The 21,917-nt window shown below is 35.4% G+C and overlaps 1 protein-coding gene across 7 annotated transcripts in view; it reads left to right on the forward strand.

The window, feature by feature from the left end:
• Positions 1-21,917, forward strand: part of CCDC73 (coiled-coil domain containing 73) — a 177,971-nt gene that overhangs the window by 90,382 nt on the left and 65,672 nt on the right. For all 7 annotated transcript variants that reach the window (XM_085011484.1, XM_085011487.1, XM_085011486.1 and 4 more), the window contains 4 exons: positions 4,419-4,490; positions 6,158-6,193; positions 7,098-7,172; positions 21,018-21,056. In XM_085011484.1, the coding sequence (XP_084867610.1) occupies positions 4,419-4,490; positions 6,158-6,193; positions 7,098-7,172; positions 21,018-21,056 (222 nt within the window). The remainder of the gene's footprint in view (positions 1-4,418; positions 4,491-6,157; positions 6,194-7,097; positions 7,173-21,017; positions 21,057-21,917) is intronic.

Raw genomic sequence — 21,917 nt, forward strand, 5'->3', positions numbered from 1 at the left:
TTTACATTGAAATTCCTATTGAGGTTAGAAACTCTTATTGTTTCTATAGCATTACAAAATCATTGACTACCCCAAAAGGCATACTTGATACTAGTTTTATGTTAACTCTCTTACCTCTTAACAACTGGCATGCTCTGCTGAGTGGGGAAGTACTGTCATCTGGGCTGGCTTTACTCTCTCATAAGGAGTCATATTTTAGGGGTCATTTGAGACTGTTACAGTGTATCTTGCCTGATATTTTCCCATTTCAGTTTCAAAAAATAGTATTTCAACAAATAATATTAAACCTGCATTTTCTAGGAGGAGTTTCTAATAAATCTGAGACGTAGTCATTACTTGGACAGATCTCATGAAATCCCCTTTCTTTGGGTAATGGGAAAAGAGTAGTAATCTTTAAAGTACAGCACTGAGTAGAAATATGTGAGGGAGAAAGTAATAGAAGTTCATAGGAGGTAAGCCTGCTTACCGAGAAATGTATTTTCAGTAAGCAACGAGGTTTGTACAGCATGCAGAACCATCAAATTTAAACAAGATCATTGAACCAAGTTAATAGAGGCCTTTACTCGTTTGGCTGCTGCTAATATTATCCTTAGATAAGGAGTAGGATTTTGCCAAACAATAGTGTTTTCAGTCCGATATAGGTATGATTCATCCTTTCTTTATTAGGCTCTTGGATTATTCACTTTAGCTCTTCTTAGTTTCTGGTTTTAGAGGCATTGTATAAACTTAGGGAGAGGTTTAGATGGATCAGTCTGAACATTTACTGCCAATATCACTAAGACATTTTTGGAGTTCCTTTGTGGCTCATTGGGTTAAGAACCCAGCTAGTATCCATGAGGATGTGGGTTTGATCCCTGGCCTCGCTCAGTGGGGTAAGGACCCAGCATTGCTGCAGGCTGTGGCACATGTTGCAGATGTGGCTTGGATCTGTGTTGCTGTGGTTCTAGCATAGGGCTGGCAGCTGCAGCTCTAATTTGACCCCTAACCAGGAAACTTCCATATCATGCAGGTGCAGCCCATAAATAAATAAATAAATAAATAAATAAATAAATAAATTTAAAATAAAAAGATTTTTAATTTAAAAAAGAAGACATTTTGCCCACAAAGAGAGCCATTTTCATGGAGAGCTTTAATTGGTTTCATCGTACATACAGGTACCTAGGTCAATATCCAAATTAACTATGATCTGACTGTAAATTAAAAAATCCCTAGCAATCTTTTTTAAAAATTAAGAATTTAATTCTGCAATTCTATTTGCATAGTCTCTCTCTCCTTTTTTTTTCCAGGCCTCACTCAAGGCATATGGAGATTCTCAGGCTAAGGATCGAATTGGAGCTGTAGCCACTGGCCACAGTCATGGCAACATGGGACCCAAGCCCCATCTGCAACCTACACCACAGCTCATGGCAACTCTGAATCCTTAACCCACTGAATGAGGCCAAGGATCAAACCTGCATCCTCATGGTTAGTAGTCATATTCGTTTCTGCTGAGCCACAATTGGAACTCCCAATTCCTAGGTCTTAAGTTAATGTGTGTGGTGTCTTAAAGGAGAAAGTAATATTTCTCACTCTCTGAGAATCTAAGGATAATAGTTATAGGCTGAAACAGGGTGATTATTTTAGGATTATGAGAGATACATACTATTTGAGTAGCTCCTTGACTCTGAGGGAGAGGTTATGTAATGCTGCCAGAGTTTGTGGTATGAATAAAAATTTCAAGGTTTCTTATACTATTTAGAGAAAAATGTCTTTGCAAGTTGGAAGAATGAGTGGGAAGTTGGGTGTATGATTTCCCCTTAAAGCAGTGTCATTGATTTGCCCTCCCGATAATTTTTCCCTTTATTTTCTTAGCTAGTTCAGGATTTCTTTTTCCCAGTGTCTTTTCTGCTTATAATAAGTATTTACAGGTGTTTCTATCAGGAGGCATTCTCTTCTGGTGCTTAATGACTGGATTGGGATTGTTAAATTGTTTTATCTGTAAGGTCATTAGTTTATTCTTCTTTTGATCTAAGGCTTTTTGAAGATTCGGATTTGGAAATCTAGTAAGGGGGCAATTTCCCATTCCAGTTTTTCTTGTGTATTAAATATCTTATTTCTTGTTTTAAGGCTGTTCACAAAAATTTGGGAGAGAGCTGGAGCTCACATCTACTTCAGAATCTTCTCCTCGAAGAATCTATCCCTGAAGTCTCCTATAGATTTATTCTTCCTATGCTTGCAGGAGTGGATTAGAGTCTTATATTTTCACAGGAAAGCTTTGAGCAATAAGCTCTGAAAGATTTTATCCAACATCTACAGCTTCCCTAAATGTCTTGTATGCTATGCAGTTGGGATTTCCTAAATCATTCTTGGGATCTTTTCACTTTGCCGTTTCTGTTCGTTTGTTCTTTCTTCCTTTCTTCCTTCCCTCCTTTCCTCCTTCCCTCCTTTCCTCCTTCCTTCCTTTCTTTCTTTCTTTCTTTCTTTCTTTCTTTCTTTCTTTCTTTCTTTCTTTCTTTCTTTCTTTCTTTCTTTCTTTCTTTCCTTCCTTCCTTCCTTCCTTCCTTCCTTCCTTCCTTCTTTCTTTCTTTCTTTCTTTCTTTCTTTCTTTCTTTCTTTCTTTCTTTCTTTCGCACTTGAGAATATGAACCAATTGATACAGACCCGAGAACTAGCAGTATTATTTTTTAAATTAGTTATGGGAATTAAAACATTTTAAAGTAATTGCTAACATCAGGAAAAATAAAATGTTATATGAGAATAAAGATATAATCATGATATACTATCTGACTCAGCATTGAATAAAAATTGCATAGTTGTAAGAGTATAACTACTGACTATTGATTTAAGCACAATTTTTCTGTAACTGTTGGAAGAATAAAGGGAGGAAATGTAGGATAATGGTTGTGTAAGAAAGCTAATCTCCTTGCTATCATAATAGGAGGTCAGGGAGATAAATTTTTTAAATCGATAAATTAATATATATTTAGAAACATGGAGTAAAATAACAAACATTTGTAAGTGGCCACTTCTAGAGCTAATATTTTAAATTATGAGACTAACTTGATAAAAAATAGAAGAAAAATTCATCTTGAAATCTGAAGGGCAGGACACACATCTTCTACCAAAAAAAAAGGTGGGGGAGAATGGAATCATATATATAGTTTTTTTTTTTTTTTTCAAAAATGCCCTGTGGTAGTTTTGGTTTTGTAAAAAATATATTTCCATGAATTTAAAGAGTCATGTGTTGGAGTTCCTGCTATGGCACAGTGGGTTAAGAATTTTTTTTTTTTTTTTTTGTCTTTTTGTCTTTTTTGTTGTTGTTGTTGCTATCTCTTGGGCCGCTTCCGCGGCATATGGAGGTTCCCAGGCTAGGGGTTGAATCGGAGCTGTAGCCACCAGCCTACGCCAGAGCCACAGCAACGCGGGATCCGAGCCGCGTCTGCAACCTACACCACAGCTCACGGCAACGCCGGATCGTTAACCCACTGAGCAAGGGCAGGGACTGAACCCGCGACCTCATGGTTCCTAGTCGGATTCGTTAACCACTGCACCACGACGGGAACTCCGGGAACTCCGGGTTAAGAATTTAATTGCAGTGGATTGGGTCACTTTGGAGGTATGGGTTCCTTCCCCCCCCTCCACTCCCGGCACAGTGGGTTAAAGGGTCTGACATTGACACAGCTGTGGCATAGACTGCAGCTCTGGCTTGGATTCAGTCCCTGGCCCAAGAACTTCCATGTGCTGCAGGTGCAGATGTTAAAAAAAAAAAAAAAAAATCATATGTTGCCATGTAAACATTTGTGCTTAGATAATAAAATTGGTTTCTTTGGAAACTCAGAGACTGTAGTCTGCTTGAATACTAGGACTGTTGAAATATTTTATTTTATTTTATTTGTCTTTTTGCCTTTTCTAGGGCCGCTCCCTTGGCATATGGAGGTTCCCAAGCTAGGGATCTAATCAGAGCTGTAGCCACCGGCCTACGCCACAGCCACAGCAACATGGGATCCGACCCTCATCTGCAACCTACACCACAGCTCACGGCAACGCCGGATCCTTAACCCACTGAGCAAGGCCAGGGATCGAACCTGCAACCTCATGGTTCCTAGTCGGATTCTTTAACCACTGAACCACAACGGGAACTCCAGGACTGTTGATTTTAATAACTTGATGAAAGATATTTTCTTGAAGGAAACTTTGGAGTAAGCTATATTCAGAGTTTAAAATTTTAAAAAACAATATGTTTTATCATGAAAAAGAAATTGAGAGCAAAATTATCGTATGCCAAATCCATAACAGTTAAAAAATTATTAAATTGTCCTGAGTTGTGTCTCATGAATGTAAAGTAATATGTGCAATAAATGTTAACTTTTATTTAAATTGTGAACATTTGGAAGAGTTGCTAGCATTCATATTTTAACTTTTCATAATGTTTAAAATAGGAAACTCTTCAGAATCAAAAGGAAACCTTATCAAAGCAATACAAAGAAGCAATGGCAGGTTTTAAAAAGCAGGTAAATTTCATAAGGACAGAAAAATACTAGTTTTAAATATTGCACTTTTCTCATGAATGTTATGACAAATTATTCTCCATAATCATTGAAGACAAAAAGAATATTATTGGAAACAGGAAATGAATAAGGTTATTTTGGATCATAACTGATAGTAAAGAATGTAATGTTGTAGAATGATTTAATTAAAGAGAATAATTGGGAAGATGATTTGCTTGGCTATATATTTTCATTTGTCCTAAATAAAATGTTAGTGATATGTGTGTTCTTGCACTTTCTCTCCCTTCTTCTCTTTCTCTTTAATTAGTGTGTCCTGGGAGCTTATTTTTCCATATCACTCCTTTCTTCATGCCAGAATTATAACATTAGTGAAAAGCTGAGATGCAAGTAGGGAAATATAAGGATGAAGAGGTGTGATTATCATGCATTTCCATAAATATTAACCTTCAGCAACTGAGAAAGATTAGTAGAAAATGGAAAGAACAAAAGTATTTTAAAGAAAATAGCAACTCCTCCCATTTTTTTGTATTCTATAGCTCCTCTTTACTACCTCAAATTTTTATTCAGTCTCTAGTTAGAAAATGTAAGTATAAGAAATGTGCCTATGTAAAATATAACTCTGGAAGTGCTTTTCCTTATAGCTATGCCAGTGTCATCGTTTTTTCTTCCTTTTTCCTTCTCTCTTTTTTGTTTTCATCTCCATACAAGTGTGTGTGTGTTTAGAAAGAAATGCATAAAAAGTAAACTTACATAACCTAAATCACTAGTGGGGTGAGGTTATTGATAATTTATACTATAGTGTGGATTTCTTTAAGCAGACGATTAACTTCTTCCGTATAGTCTGAAATTGGCTTTACCTAAGTTATGGGAGTTTTAACTGAAGGGTGAAGAAGCAGAAACCAAATGTACTGCATAATATTTATTCTTTAGGAGAGAGTAAGTCTATGTCTCTGTTTCCCCAAGGGACTCTGGGCAAGATAAGAATATCCAGGTATCTGGAGGGTAGAGGAGAAAGTGCTATTGCATCTACCCCGCCCCCTTGTTATTCTGTTTTAAAAAAAATTTTGTTTCTTTTCCTCTTCTTTTTTTTTTTTTTCCTGAAGAAAATATCCTTGAATGTAAGTGAGGACCATGGGAAGTGAGATGAAGAAATTTCAAAGAAAAATTTTATTTCTTGACAACTTTGCCTAGTATCTTTGTGTTGCTTGGAATATTAGTTTGCTTGGCAAGTTCACTCTAGTTTTTCTGTTTACAAAGTCATTATTTATTTATTAGACCGCCACATACATTTTTTAAAATTGTCAAAAAACACTGTCAATGCAGATATAAGTGAGTATCAATTTCACAAAAGTGTATCTTCAGAAAATGTTATATGTTATTATTTACGAGTAGATGGAAAATATTGAAACATTTAAGAAAGAAAACTAGAGGGAAAAACTAAATTTTCAAGGATGATTGGTGCTCTGATCATGTGATTAAATTGTTCATTCCCTTTGATGACTGGCTTCCCATATCTTTCATTATTTATTTTCTCAGTGTAAAAGTAGCATGATCACATTTATTAAGTTCAAACAATATGGACGTGTAAAACACATCTGTAGTCTCACTAGACCAGTGTAAATCAGTAGTAACATTTCACCTGTATTTTAATTTTTAAAATTCTTTATCAGTTGCAAATGAAGATATGTGCCTTGGAAGAAGAAAAGGTATTTATTAATTTTTTAATAATTTGAAGCATAGCTAAATGCATTTAATTATCAGTTCACGGTAATAGAAAGGAGCACTAGTAATAAACAAATGGAAACTATTCTTGAAATTTTAGAAACAGACAGGACCCAAGGGAATGTGTTACTTGAGCTCTAACTGTTTGACAGTTGAGAGTACTGAGGCCTAGTAAGATATAAATGACTCAGCTGAAGCTGAAGATTCCATTTTGAAGTGGCAGGGTTGGGTGTAGAACCCAGATCTATTCAGCCCCTAAATCGATGCTCTCTCCACTTTGCTGCAATATTAAGTATAGTATATTTTTAGTGCCTTTTCGATGAAATTACTTTCTTTAAAAAAAAGATTTGCATGTACATGAAGACCAGTAGGAAAAGAGTGTACAATTCTAAACAATCCTAGAAATTCATCTGGCAGTAAATATTTTCTCCAGCTATTTAATATTTAATGCATATTTTTATTATATCAAAGGATATGTCATTTATAATATTAATAATTTATATTTTTAGCAAGACCTTTTAAAAATTTTCTCATATTCTTAGAAGGTAAAGATACTTGTGTCTTATTATTAGAATATCTTTATTCTATCATATGAAATTAAATGAACATATAGTGTCCATAAGTTCTCAGGAATACTGTGTTGATAACATGATTTATTGTTATAATGAGATTTTCCATTTCATGATATTTGTGAGCTTATATAGATCTTATTGTAATTTTTTGATATTTTGAAATCATTAAAGATGTAGATTTTAGTACAGATATAAGTTTAAAGTCTGTGAAGTATTAGGTTTAAAGTAGAGACTTTGGTTATCAAGCTCTTAAGTTTTCCCCATTCATAATGTCTTTTATTTTGGAAAGCACTGAAATATACTTTTTTATTTAAAGGGAAAATATCAACTTGCTACAGAAATAAAAGAAAAAGAAATAGAAGGATTGAAGGAAACATTAAAGGGATTACAGGTAAAGAAACTTTATATTGCTTGAAAGGTAATTTGGCATTTTAGCAGTGTATCGGTAAAACACCCGTAAGTAAACGTAATCTAGCAAAGTAAAGCTGACAAAAATTCATATATCATATTCTGTGTAATTTAATACTTTTTTCCTGAGAGCCTTCAATTTCAAATTAGAATGTTTGCTTCATCCTTTATCTTAAAAAGAAATGTTGGAGTTCCTGCTGTGGTGCAGTGGTTTAAAATCCCCACTGTGGTGGCTCAGGTTGCTACAGAGGTTCGGGTTCAATCCCTAGCCCAGGGAGGTGGGTTAAAGGATCCAAGTGGGTTAACAGATCCAGCATTACCACAGCCATGGTATAGGTTGCAGTTGTGACTCGGTTCTGATCCCTGGCCTGGAAATATGGAATATGGGTACATGTAGATATCCAGTTTTTCAAACACCATTTTTTGAAGATTATCTTTTCCCTATTATGTGTTCTTGGTGTCCTTGTCAAAGATTTGTTGGCTACCTACATGTAGATATATTTCTGGGCTTCCTATTTTGTTCCATTGGTTGGTATGTTTCTTTCTTTCTTTTTTTTTTTTTTTTTTGGTCAGTAAGTATCATGCTGCTTTGATCACTGTAGCTTTGAAATACATTTTAGAATCGGGAAGTGTGAAGTATTCAGTTTTGTTTATCTTGCTCAAGATTGCTTTGGCATCTTTTGTGTTGCTACACAAATTTTAGGGCTTTTTAAAAAATTTCCTTAGAAGCTGACATGATTTTGATAGGGATTGCACTGAATCTGTAGATCACTTTGGGTAATACAGACATTTAAAACATATTAATTTTTCCATCTGTAAACACAGGATGCCTTTATATCTATATGTCTTTTAAAACTTCTTTTGTCAATATTTAATAATATTTAGTGTATAAGCCTTTACAACATTGGTTAAAGTTATTTCTAAATGTCTTATTCTTTTTGTTACTATTGTGCATGGGATTATTTCAATTTTCCTTTCAAATAGTTTGTTGTTTGTGTGTAGAAGTGTGACTGATTTTTGTATGTTGATTTTGTATCCTGCAATTTTACTGAATTTATTTATTAGTTCTAACAATTTGTTGTTGTTATGTCTTTAGGGTTTTCTACATGTATGACTGTGTTATATTCAAATAGCCTTTAGGGTTTTCTACATGTATGATTGCATTATCTTCAAACAGAAGTAATCTTTTTCCTTTGTGATTTGGATGCCTTTTATTACTTTTTCTTTTCTCATTGCTCTGGCTAGGACTTCTAGTACTCTGTTGGATGCAAATGGTGAGAATGGGCACTCTTGCCTTAGACTGAATTGATTATGGTGATGACTATGGGTTTTATTTTTTTAAATATATGGCCTTATTGTGCTGAGGTATGTTTCTTAAATATTTATTTTGTTGAGAGTTTTTAATCATGGATGGATGTTGAATTTTGTCAAATGTTTTTTCTGCATCTATTGAGATGAACATGTGTTTTTTTTTTTTTCCATTCTGTTAATGTGGTGTATCACATTGATTGATGTACATATGTTGGACCATCCTTTTAGCCAAGGAATTGAATCCCACTGGTAATGGTTAATGATTCTTTTAATGTGCTGTTGAATTCAGCTTGCTAGAATTTTATTGAAGATTTTTGTATCTACGTTCATCAGGGATATTGGCCTCCCTTTTTTTTTTTTTCCTATCAAAAAAAATTTATGGCCATGCTCACAACATATGGAAGTTCCCAGGCTGGGGATTAAATCCAGGCCTTAACTGCGACCTACACCACAGCCACAGCAACACCGGATCCTTTAATCCTCTTCACAGGGCTGGGGATCAGACCTGCTCCTCCACAGCTAGCCAAGCTGCTGCAGTCGGATTCTTTTTTTTTTTTTTTTTTTTTTTTTTGTCTTTTTAGGGCTGCACCTGCGGCATTTGGAGGTTCCCAGGCTAGGGGCCTAATTGGAGCTGTAGCGCTGGCCTACACCACAGCCACAGCCGCATGGGATCCAAGCTGCGTCTGCAGCCTAAACCACAGCTCACGGGCAATGCTGGATCCTCAACCCACTGAGCGAGGCCTGGGATCGAACCCACATCCTCATGGTTCCTAGTCGGATTCATTAACTACTGAGCCACGATGGGAACTCCAGCAGTCGATTCTTAACCCACTGTGCCATGGTGGGAAGTCCTGGCCTGCAGTGTTCTTTTCTTTTAGTATCTTTGTCAGGTTTTGTTGTCAGAATGACCCTGGCCTCATAAAATGAGATTGGAAGCATGCTCCGTTCTGTATCTTGGAAGAATTTAAGAAGGATTCGTGGGGTGTTTTTTGTTTGTTTGTTTATTTGTTTGTCTTTTTAGGGCCACACCCACAGCCTATGGAGGTTCCCAGGCTAGGGGTCTAATCAGAGCTGTAGCTGCTGGCCTGTGCCAGAGCCACAGCAACACCAGATCTGAGCCACACCTGTGACCTACACCACAGCTCATAGCAATGCCAGATTCCCTAACCCACTGAGGGAGGCCAGGGATTGAACCTGCAACCTCATGGTTCCTAGTTGGATTTGTTTCTGCTGCGCCACAACGGGAACTCCAATTTTTTTCTCTTTTCTTTTTTTTAAGGGATTTGTATTAAATCTTCTTTGAATATTTGGTAGAATTCATCCATGAAGCCATCTAGTCCTGGGCTTTTCTTTGCTGGGAAATTTTAAAGTATCCTTATTTGCTATTGGTATGTTCAAGCTTTCTATTTTGTCTGCAGTTTTTGTAGGTTGTGTGTCTTTAGGAATTTATTAATGTTTTCTAAATTACCTGATTTGTTGGCATGTAATTGTTCATAATAGTCTTTTATGATCCTTTTTATTTCTGAGGCATACATTGTAATGTCTCCTTTTTCATATAATTTTACTTATTTAAGTCTTCTCTCTTTTTTTTTAGTCCAGCTAAGGGTTTGTCAGTTTTGCTTATTCTTCCAAAAAGTCAACTCTTAATTTTGTTAATTTTTTCAATTGTTTTTGTAGGCATTTATTACTATGAAATTTCCTATTAGTATTGCTTTTGGTGCACCCCTTAAGTTTTGGTATGTTGTGCTATTTTCATTTGTCCTCAGATACTTTAAAAATTCTCCTTTAAAAAAAAAAAACACAATGAATATTCAAGAGTTTGTTTGTTTAGTTTCTATGCATTTGTGAATTTTCCTGTTTTCTTACTGTTGTTGATTTCTAATTTTATTACACTGTGGGCAGAGAATATACTTGGAATGATTTTGATCTTCTTAAATTTAAAATATTTTGGTGCCCTATCACATAAAAGTTGACTTTTCTGGGATAGACCATATAATAAACATATGATCTATCCTGGAGACTGTTCTGTCTATGCTTGAGAAGAAAGTGCTCTTTTGTTGGGTGGAAAATTCTGTACATATCTGTTAGGTCCATTTAATCTGTAGTGATGTTCAAGTCAACTATTTCTTTATTGATGTTCTATATGGATATTCTCTTATTGAAAGGATATTGAAGTCTCCTACTATTTTTGTATTTTTGTCTATTTCTCTATTCAGACATGCTATTTGCTTTGTATATTCAAGTGCTCTGATACTGGATGCATATATATTTGTTATATCTTCCTGTTGAATTGACTCTTTAGCATGGTATAATGACCTTCTTTGTCTCTAGAGGCAGTTTTGACCTTATCTAAGTTTAGCCACTCCTACTTTCTTTTGGTTACTCTGGCATATTTTTTTCATCCCTTTACTTTCAGTCTATGTGTGTCCTTCTACAGTAAATCTCTTATAGAATTATATCGCTGGACCTTGTTTTTTATTCATTTAGCCACTCTATGCCTTTTTAATGGAGAGTTTAATTACATTTAAAGTAATTATTGATAGGTGTATAGTTACTGTTGTCATTTTTCTTTATTGTTTTCTGATTTAGTTGTTTTTTACATCACTCCTCCTTATCTTTTGTTATTTGATTTTTTATAGTGAATTTAATTAATTAATTTATTTTTTTTCCTGCTGTGCAGCATGGGGATCAAGTTACTCTTACATGTATACATTTTTTTCCCCACCCTTTGTTCTGTTGCAATATGAGTATCTAGACATAGTTCTCAATGCTACTCAGCAGAATCTCCTTGTATATCTATTCTAAGTTGTATCTAATAACCCCAAGCTCCTGATCCCTCCCACTCCCTCCCTCTCCAGTCGGGCAGCCACAAGTCTATTCTCCAAGTCCATGATTTTCTTTTCTGTGGAGATGTTCATTTGTGCTGGATATTAGATTCCAGTTATAAGTGATATCATATGGTATTTGTCTTTGTCTTTCTGACTAATTTCATTCAGTATGAGAGTCTTTAGTTCCATCCATGTTGCTGCAAATGGCATTATGTCATTCTTTTTTATGGCTGAGTAGTATTCCATTGTGTATATATACCACATTTTCCTAATCCAATCATCTGTTGATGGACCTTTGGGTTGTTTCCATGTCCTGGCTATTGTGAATAGTGCTGCAATGAACCTGTGGGTTTTAAAAATTGTGTCTTTATCTTTTGATGGTGTTCTATAAATCTTAGAGGCTTTATTCACTCTCTTTCCTTTTCTGACTGGATAGTTTAAAATAATCTGTCTTTGAGCTTTGGGTTCACTGTTTTTTCCCCTTCTGTTTGATTGTGCTATTGAAACTATTACCTTTTTCATTTCATTCATTGTATTTTTCAGCTCTAGAATTTCTTTTTGGTTCTTATGATTTCTGTCTCTTCATTGAACTTCTGATTTTATTCATGTATTATTTTCCTGATTTTGTTGAGTTTTCTGTCTGTATTGTGATTGGTTGAACTTCTCTAAAATAATTATTTTGATTCTTTGTCAGGTAGTTCACAGATCTCCATTTCTTTGGGGTCAGTTACTGGAAATTTATAATGTTCCTTTGGTGGCGTCATGTTTCCTTGAATTTTTTGGTATACCTTTTAGGCTTTTGTTGGTGTTTATGCATTTGAAGAAGTGATCTCTTTCAGAGTTTTTGGACTAGCTCTGGCAGGTATAAAACTTGACCTACTGGTGGGTGGAGGATGCTGGCTGGATGTGGTATGCAGTGGTGCCACATGTCGTGCTGGGTCTAGCAGCTCTGGCTTTGTGGGGAAGCAGTGGTGCCTCTGGCTCCAAGAAAGGGCGCAGTGGCCTGAGCTCCAGACAGCTCCATTAGTTTGGGTAGGTTTAGACATTAGCAAAGATTGTGAGGGTTCTTGGCGATGAAGGTTGCTGGTGTCCACAGTAGTGATGAGGGCTGCTGAAGTCCTTGGTAGTAAAGGCTACTGATGTCTTCCTGCTCTACTTTTTTCCCACAGCGGGGAAGTTGTGGCTGAGGGCATTTATTTTGGTTCTAAGCTAGTGCGTGAACCTAGAGGATGGAATGGCACAGGTGAAATACTTTTCTGTTCAGATATCCTTGTTTTTTGGTGCTCTACTGGGTTGCTGTAGCTTCTTAATCGTACTACAGAGCTCTTCCATATTCGTAGGTACTTGTTAAATCATGTATGTGTGTTGGCAGGAAAGGGGGAAGGAGAAGAGCTGGGACCTCCTGATATCTTTCTGGTATCACTCCCATGAATTCTTTATATTTCTTAGAAATAAGCCCTTTATGTTTGTGCTGTGGCCTTCAGATGGTTTTTACAGTTTGCCATTTGTATTTTGATTTTGTTCATTTGGTTTTTTGTTTAATATTTGCTATAAATTATTTATTTTTCTTTCATGGGTTTTGGAGTTTGTCATGGTTAGAAAGGCATTCACATCTCCAAAGTTACAAAAGGACTTGCCCTTGCTTTCTTTTATTACATCTATGTACTCAAATTTTATATTGAATCTTTGATCATTTGAAGTTTATCTTTGTAGCAGTTATGAGATGAAGCTAAGTCTATATTTTTCAGATTGTTATTCAGTTGTCTTAACATTATTTAAATTCTCTTTTGATATATTAAGCAATTTTTATTTTGAATTTCTTTTGTTACTTCAATGTACCAAACTAAATAAAAATTAAATAAAATGTCAGTGAGTTCCAAGAAGAATGTTTTCACTAAAAAGAAATGCATGGATTTTGTGCCTCAGATTGGATGAATAAGAGGCTGGACAATATTAATGATATAGTAAAGAATCCTTGTATCTTGTTTCAAGATGAAAGGCAGAAAGTGATTAGAAACTCCAGAGAAAACAGATTACTCTAAGGCATAAAGTACATTAAAATCTGGGATGGCTTGGGGCAATTTATGGATTATAGGAAGAGAGAAGATATTTAGGTCCTGACTGTAGTAAAATCATCCTTCACGTAATATACAGAACTAATAGAGGAGGAAATGTAGTATTAACACCCTATTTGGCTCTGCATTAAACAATATCTACGTTAATTGTAATAACATAAACACTGTTGACTTCCATTTTTTAGAATCAACCCATAAGCAAAGTGGAGAAGACAATTATGGTCACAGAACAAAACTTAAATGTTACTAACCTTGTTGATAAAAAAGTAAAGGTGTAGTTAAGATGAAGTTGATGGTGATACCCAGTTGATGGAAGATAAATAGAGGATTAAGTCTACTATTTAAAGTTTATATAGTTATATAGTTTAGTGGTTCTTATCATACCTCAGATATCCAGTTCAAAATGACCCCTGTAGGTAAATTTTTTTCTTGTTTCTTTTTTCCTTTTGGCCTTGCCTGCAGCACGAATTCCCAAGGGATTGAACTTGCCCCACTGCAGCTACCCAAGCCACAGCATTGACAATGCTGGATCCTTAGCCCACTAAGCCACCAGGGAACTCCTAAACTTTTTTCTTACTATTTAGAGAAATTAAAAAATAGTTCTTATAATTGAGTAAATAGAAATTACCATTATAACTATTATAAAAGACTCACTGATGTGTTTTCTTTTTTCTTTTTTTTTTGTCTTTTTAGGGCCGCACCTACAGCATATGGAGGTTCCCAAGCTAGGGGTCCAATCAGAGCTACAGCTGCTGGCCTAGACCACTGCTCACAGCTTGGGATCCGAGCCATGTCTGCAAACTACACCACAGCTCACGGCAACACTGGATCCTTAACCCACTGAGCAAGGCCAGGGATCGAACCCGCAACCTCATGGTTACCAGTCGGGTTTGTTAACCACTGAGCCACTATGAGAACTCCTGATGTGTTTTCTTACAGTGTCTTAAATTAGGTATAACTTATCTCTTATTTATGGATAAATCTTAGGAAAAGTATTATTTTTTTTCCTACTAAAAATATGTCATTTTTGTTAAAAGTGCTTTGTTCTTTTAGCACTTTTTCATAAATTGCTTTATTTGACGCCACTCATGCATGTTTAATTATCTGGTTAATGTAATGAGTATTTTCAAAGCAAAAGACATTTCTTCATATGGCTGACCCTCTGTGAAAGAGCTGTAGGATTTGTTTTGCTTTGTTCAACCTGTGACATAGTACAGGTGATGTGTATGTTACTTCAGGGTCGGCTGAACATGCTATACAAACAGTGTAGAACAATGAAGATGTTTCTAGTGTTTCCCCCTCAAGTTAAAGAAACAAAGTTCCTGTTCACTTATGGATCTGATATAAATCTCCTAGGTAAAGGAAGCCCTCAGCCTCTTAACCATCATGTAGCAAAATCCCTCCCTCTTTTACTTAGGTTGCAACTTTTTTCCTTTCATAAGGCCATGGCTACCATGTGCTACATAGCAGGAATAAGAAATTAGGTAGTTCCTTTTCTTGAAAAGGTTATAGCCAAGTGACTCTTTCTTCTTGAATTCCAAAACAAAATGAACACACACAACTCCATGACACACCAAAAACTTAATTATTTTGCTTTAATGGATTCTTTGAGTATGTTTAATTTCTATTTAAAGTGGTACTTTGTTACCTGATTTTGAAGGGGTTGGATATAACAGAGCAACCTGATTATATCTAAGTTACCTGAGAAATTAAATTGTTTGTATAAACAATATGCGCAGAGGGCTAAATAGATTTTGATGAGTGTCCTGTAGATTTTAAGTAAATTGTTTGTGCCTGTTAACGACTTATTATATAGTCCTGTGGTAAGACTCTTTGTCTTCCTGAGCCTCAGTTTTCCTTTAGGTAAAATGAGGAAATTGACATACACCAGCATTTCCCACACAAGAACATTTTGTAAAGCAATAACACATCCACTTTCTCTACTCTGGATAGCAGAATAAAAAAGTTTGGGAAAGGTCTTTATTCACCTTCCAGAAGAGGCATGAATAAAGAGAGCATAGATACAAGGTGGTAAAAACTGGATTGGGAATAATGGGATAGATGACCTCTAAGATTTTCAGCTCTAATGCTCTGTGATACCATGTTATCAAATTTTAAACTTACTGAATTATAAATTAAGACATTAATTCCTTTCACAGAACTGAAGCCTATTTAGTATATAATGTGTTGTTTCTATTACTGAATCCTTAACTTTTTAGGCCTTACCTAACCACAGTGATAAAAGGGAACTAAATTCCTGGAGCTTTGGGTGTGTACATTTATGTATAAGAAATTCTTTGACATTTGGATAATTTTGTAGTTTAGAGATCATAAATTTACAGAGATGTTAGAAATACAATACAAAGAATTAATTTTCCTAAGTGATTTAAAAGTAATATGCCAATCTGATGCCCTATCACCCCAAATACTGTAATATCTTTCTTACAAGCAAGGACATTCTCCTACAAAACTGTATCACAACCATCAAAATCAGGAAGTTAACACTGATACATCATTGCAATCTAATTCTCATGCCTCATTCAGTTTTTACCAGTTGTCCTAACAAGGGCTTTTATAGAAAAAGGATCCAGTTTAGAATCTTATGCTGAGCTTCGGTGTCTATCTCTTTAATCTGTTTCATTCTAGAACACTTCCCCAGTCTTTGCTTGATTTTTATGACTTTGAAACTCTTGAAGATTACAGACCAGTTCTTTTGTAGAATGTCCCTCAATTTCTGTTTGTATGATATTTCCTCATGAATAGAGTTAATGTATGCATTTTTGGCGGGAATATTACAGAAATAAGGCCTTATTACTATAATTGAATCCTATCAAATAGCTGATGATTTCAGTTTGTCTTACTATTGGTAATGTTCACTTTGATCCTTAAGGTAGTATCTGACAAGTTTCTCCACTGGAAAGTTACTCTTTTCCTCCTTTCTTTTTTTCTTCTTTTTAAAAATCTTTTTTGGCTGCACCTGTGGCATGTGGAAGTTCCTGGGCCAGGGATCAAATTCAAGCTGCAGCTGTGACCTGTACCACAGCTGTGGCAGTGCTGGATCCTTAATCTACTACATTGGGCCAGAGATTGAACCCTTGCCACCACAGAGACCACAACTGGATGATTAACCTACTGTGCCACAGTAGTAACTCCCTCTTTTCCTCTTTCTAATCAGGGTATTTTATAGGTATTTTGAAGTTATATAAATGTTCTATTTCTTACCATTTAATTAATTAATATTGTTATAGGCTCATAGTTCTAACTTTATTAATGGATTAAAAGCTATGACTGTCATTATTTATTTTGATGCTCAATACCATTAGTTTGGCCAATTGGGGGTCCATTCAGGCTGATTTCTGAGTCTTTTGGACATGTCTTCATCATTCTTTTAGCATTTTCCTGCTCTTAGGTGAAAACAAAATGTGCCAGGGATCACATTATAGTTTACCTAACCTTGCCTGGAATAAAACATTTCTCCATGTTTCCCTGGTTCCTCTTAGTGGAAAATGCACTTGGTGATTCAGACACTAGGATCTGGACACTATTACACTCACTACTATTGGGGTGTCACTGGTCTCAGATCCTCTCAGTGGACAGAGCTAGAGGATTTAGTGTATGTATTTATATACACACAAATATATAAACACTCATTTATACTATGTTTTTCTCTATCTATGTATGTCAATATGTCTATATATAAATTCACATTACTTTCAATTCTAACCCAAAACTATACATTTCTTTTCTCTTACAGTGAGAAATAAGACATTCTTTCTTCTTAATGTATTTACTTATTTGATAAATTACCTAGTTTTATGACCAGGCCATCATTCTGTTGCTCCTTCCTTCCTGACATGGGTGCCTTTTCCCTGCTTCAACTCTTACACCTGGGTTGCTCTTTTTTCAACACTGCCCACTGAGCACCCTGTTCACCTTTTGACTCCTTACAGTAGACTGCCCTTTCTCCCATGGGGACATCCTTTTTCCCCCATTCCAGCCTGATACCTGTTCTGAATGCTGCCACCCTGACCTCTTCATCTCATTCCTCACCTAATGGACTTGGGACTGGATTATTCAGGAAGGGGAGAAGTTAAGTATTTTTAATGTAGTATTTAAAGGACTTTATTCCCAAGTAATATATATCCAGTTAATGGAAAAAATGGAAAAACAGATTTGTTCTAAACAAAAGTTTTTAGTCAACTTTTTGTATAGTTTTCCATAAAGTTAGGGGTTAACTCTAACTAGTTATATGTGCTTTATCTTTGAAATGCCTTCTATAGTTAATACATTAATGTTAGTATAGTTTTTTCTGTATCGATATTATAAGTCAATTTTATGTGATTTCACAATGAAAAATAATTATATATAGAACATCCATAAAAAGATTTCATGTCAAACTAGTTGTGTTACTTTCAAATTTGACTTGTATGTCATAAGAATGCAGGTACATGGCAGTTTTTTAAGTTGGGCAGTCCTCTATAGAGGTGTTGATAAAATAAGCTGTGAATCATGGTTCAGAAAGTGTAAAATACAGAGACATCAATGTTTGAAGAACAGTGACCTGAAAGAATTTGGTAAATTTGTTCTATGTGTATCAGTTTTATCTTTGGCTAATGGTAGCTGTATTAGTGAGGATTCACCAGTTAAACAAAACCAATAAAATAGGTAGGTAGGTAGTTAGATAGATTGACAGAGCTAGAGAGAGAGATATGGGATATATATATATATGTGTATACGGGATACACACACACACACACATATATATATATATATATATGTATGTATGTATCTCCTCTCTTTTATATATAGATAGAAAGAGAGAGAGATTTATTACGAGGAACTGGCTCACACAATCATACAGTTATGGAAGCAGAGAAATGACATCATCTATTGTCTGAAAGCTGGAGATATAATTCCAGTCTGAATCCCAAGGCCTGAAAGACAGGAGAATCCATGGTGTAAATTCCAGTCCAGGGAGTTCTTGCTGTGACTCAGTGGAAATGAATCTGACTAGGATCCATGAGGATGCAAGTTGGATCCCTGGCCTCGCTCAGTGGGTTAAGGATCTGGCATTGCTGAGAGCTGTGGTGTGGGTCACAAATGTGACTTGGATCTGGTATTGCTGTGGCATAGGCCAGAGGCTGCGGCTCCAATTAGACCCCTGGCCTGGGCACATCCATATGCCATGGGCGTGGCCCTAAAAAAAAAAATTCCATTTCAAAAGCAGGTGAAAATCAGTGTTCCAGCTCAATCAGGCAGACAGGTAGAAAACAGGGTGACTTCATCCTTTGTCTGCCTTTTGTTCTATTCAGGTCCTCAACAGATTGGATGAGGCCCACTCACATTGGAGAGGGTAATTACTTTATTGAGTCCACTGCTTCAAATGCTAATCTCATCTAGAAAACCCCTCACAGACACACTCATAAATAATGTTTAATCTGGGCACCCCTTGGCCCAGCCAAGTTGACATATTAACCGTCACAGTAGCAGATAATAAATTCAAGATTAGATTGAAAGTGTTCTGAATTTTGTCTTTTTTTCCCTTTTTTTTTTAATGACCTCTACCTTTTTAGTTTTGTTTTGTCTGTATACCTTAAAAAATACTCTGATTTCGTCCAGTCTCATTTCTTTAAAATGAGATCTGCATGCAGAGGGCTTCCAAATGTGTATCTCCAGACCCAAATCCAGCTTGGATTGACTGTTGGATGTCTAAAAGACATCTCAAACTTGATGTGCTCAAAACTAAGTTCCTAAAATTTCTTCCCCCTGAAAACTCACTTGTCTTTTATTTTTTTGTTAATTATAACTCCCTTCTTCCTGTTGCAGAGTTTTTTCAGCTTTTCCCTCAAGAGTATATCCAGAATCCGACCACTTCTCACTACATCCATTACTAACACCCTAGACCTCTTTCATGATCTTCTTTCATCTGCATTGCAGTAGTTTTTATTAAGCGTTTTTCCTGCTTCCACTTCTATTCTCCCTCAGTTTTCACTTAGAGTGATCCTTCTAAAAAGTAAGTCACGCTGTGTCACATTTGTGCTTGGAACTCTTCAGTGGCTTCCTGTCTCATTCAGTGTAAATCATTATCACGTGCTACAAGACCTACAGTGATTTGGCCCTACCTCTCCTCGTTTCGCCTACTCTTCTCTCAACCCATCTTTTCTGTTCTTCCCCTTGCTTACTAAACTCTTCCAACCACGTGGGCTTCCTGCTGTTCTTGAATATACCAGACATTTTCCCACGTCAAGGCCTTTGCACTTGCTGGAGTATTCTTCCTCGATTTCTATCAAATGTTTGCTCAAAAGTTTCTCTCTCAGGACTTTCCTGGCCATCCTATGTAATCCCCTTCCTGAATTTATTATTTTTATTAGAGTCTATTGATATATAATAGACCATATATTTTAACTTATTTATGTTGCTTGTTGTCTACATTCCCTAGACTTTAATCTGGATAGGATTTTTTTGTCTAATATTGTACCCCCAATGTTTACATTCGTGCTGTACTTATAGTAAGCAGTCAGTATTTGTTGAAGAAATGAATGACATATAATCCATTTCACCAAAATGAGATAAATTATCAGCTTGTTCAAGGCAGTATGCTAAAAAATTTATTTCATAGGAAATATGAGGTAATTAGTGAACTTTTGTTTAGATTTTAACAAATATTGGGTGAGTTTAAATAAAATAAGCATACATGGCTAGTTGGACTTTAACTTGGTCCACACTCTGAAGGACTATGTGTGTAATTGGAATTGTTAAAAGTCTATAAAAATGAGCAAGTCTTAGGAGTTCTGCTTCTTGTAATTTATTCTGCTGAAATGAATAACTACAGAGTTTTCTTGATCCCACATGTTTATTTCAGAATTCTTGGGTAAATCTACAAAAATGAGAGTGATTTGATAAACTATGGTATAAAGTTAAACAGTGGAATACTGTGTAGGCATTAAAAATTTGTAGATTAATTTGTGATAGAAAAGTATTTACTGTATATTAAGTAAAAGTAAGTTACAAAATAGTACATATATTATTATTCTACCCTCCCCACTCGCTTTTAAAGTATAAATACATGGAAAAATATATGGAAGTACTGCTGTATTAATTTGTGTTGTTATTTCTGGGTTGTGAGATGATTTGTTTGAAACAATGTTTTTCCCCTGTGCTTAATGTATTTTTTCAGATTTTCTTCAATGAAGAGCTAATATTAAGTGGCAAACTCTCCTAGAGTCTCTTGCTGTCCTTCTTGCTTTATTTTTCTCCATAGTAGTTGTCACTCTCTAACTTCTGTACTTTTTATTTATATGTGTCTACCACCACCCCCACTAGATAGAAAGCTTGTTAAGGACATGGGCTTTGTTTAATTCACTGTCCTATTTCAGGATCCTAGGAAAGTGGTTGGCCTGTGGTAGGTGTTCCATAACTATATGTTGAATCAATAAATGAATGTATTTTTTTAAAGGAAGAAAGTTATGGTAAATAACATTTTGAAAATATGAAACTGGAAAAAACTAGTGCATAAAGTATAAATGTCACATTTTATAGAATATGATTTTAACATCAAGAGGAATTTGTAGAAATTAACTAAAGAACTTTAATGAGAACTTTTATTTTTTCAAGGTTTCTGAATATTCTTTACAGAAGAAAGTGAGTGAAATGGTAAGGAAATTTCAAAATATACACCCACCTACCCCAGAATAGTATACAGTGTACACAATATTTTTGTCAATATTAATGGGAAATTTATAGTTAAAAAAAAAGTTGAAAACAGATATTAATATCCCCTTTAAAGGGCTGAATTATAGTTTAAGATATAGTTTGAATGAATTTATTTCACAAATTTATTTTCAGATTACATATGTCTACGTATTAAAAAATGAATTTAACACAATTCCTAAATTATAAATAGAAGTCTTACATCAAAATCGAACCATAGGAAGTTCCCCTCTGGCACAATGGGTTAAGGTGTTGCTGCAGCTGTGACACAGGCTGCAACTGTGGCTAGGGTTCAATCCCTGCCCTGGGAATTTCCACATGCCTTGAGTGTGGCCAAAAAAAAAAAAAAAAAAAAAATTGAATCACAAGTGAAAACAACAAAACTCTGAAGCTCCTTACTTTAATGATGTCTTTTCTAGGTATTTTTATAAACATGTAGTTATTGCTTATAGCCTGAAAAGTTGAAATAATATGAAGTAGCATTTGAATATTACACCTGGGATATGGTACTCATCCTTTGTCATTCAACAAGTGTTTATTTGTTGTGCATTCCTCTTCTATAATATATTAAAAATTAATATTTGCATTTTGCATCATAACATTTTGTGAAATATTTACTTTGGTATTCTCTCTATATATCCCTATTTGATTCAGAAAATTTTCTCTCTCTCTCTCTCTCTTTTTTTTTTTTTTTTAGGGCCACGGCTATGGCATATGGAGGTTCCCAGGCTAGGGGTCCAATTGGAGCTGTAGCTGCCAGCCTATACCAGAGCCACAGCAACGCAAGATCCTAGCTGCATCTGT

Source organism: Sus scrofa, chromosome 2, assembly GCF_054392235.1.
Source record: "Sus scrofa isolate SSC_HxYL_T2T_F1_AM1 chromosome 2, Sscrofa_HxYL_maternal_Yorkshire_Landrace_v2.0, whole genome shotgun sequence".
Lineage (NCBI taxonomy): Eukaryota > Metazoa > Chordata > Mammalia > Artiodactyla > Suidae > Sus > Sus scrofa.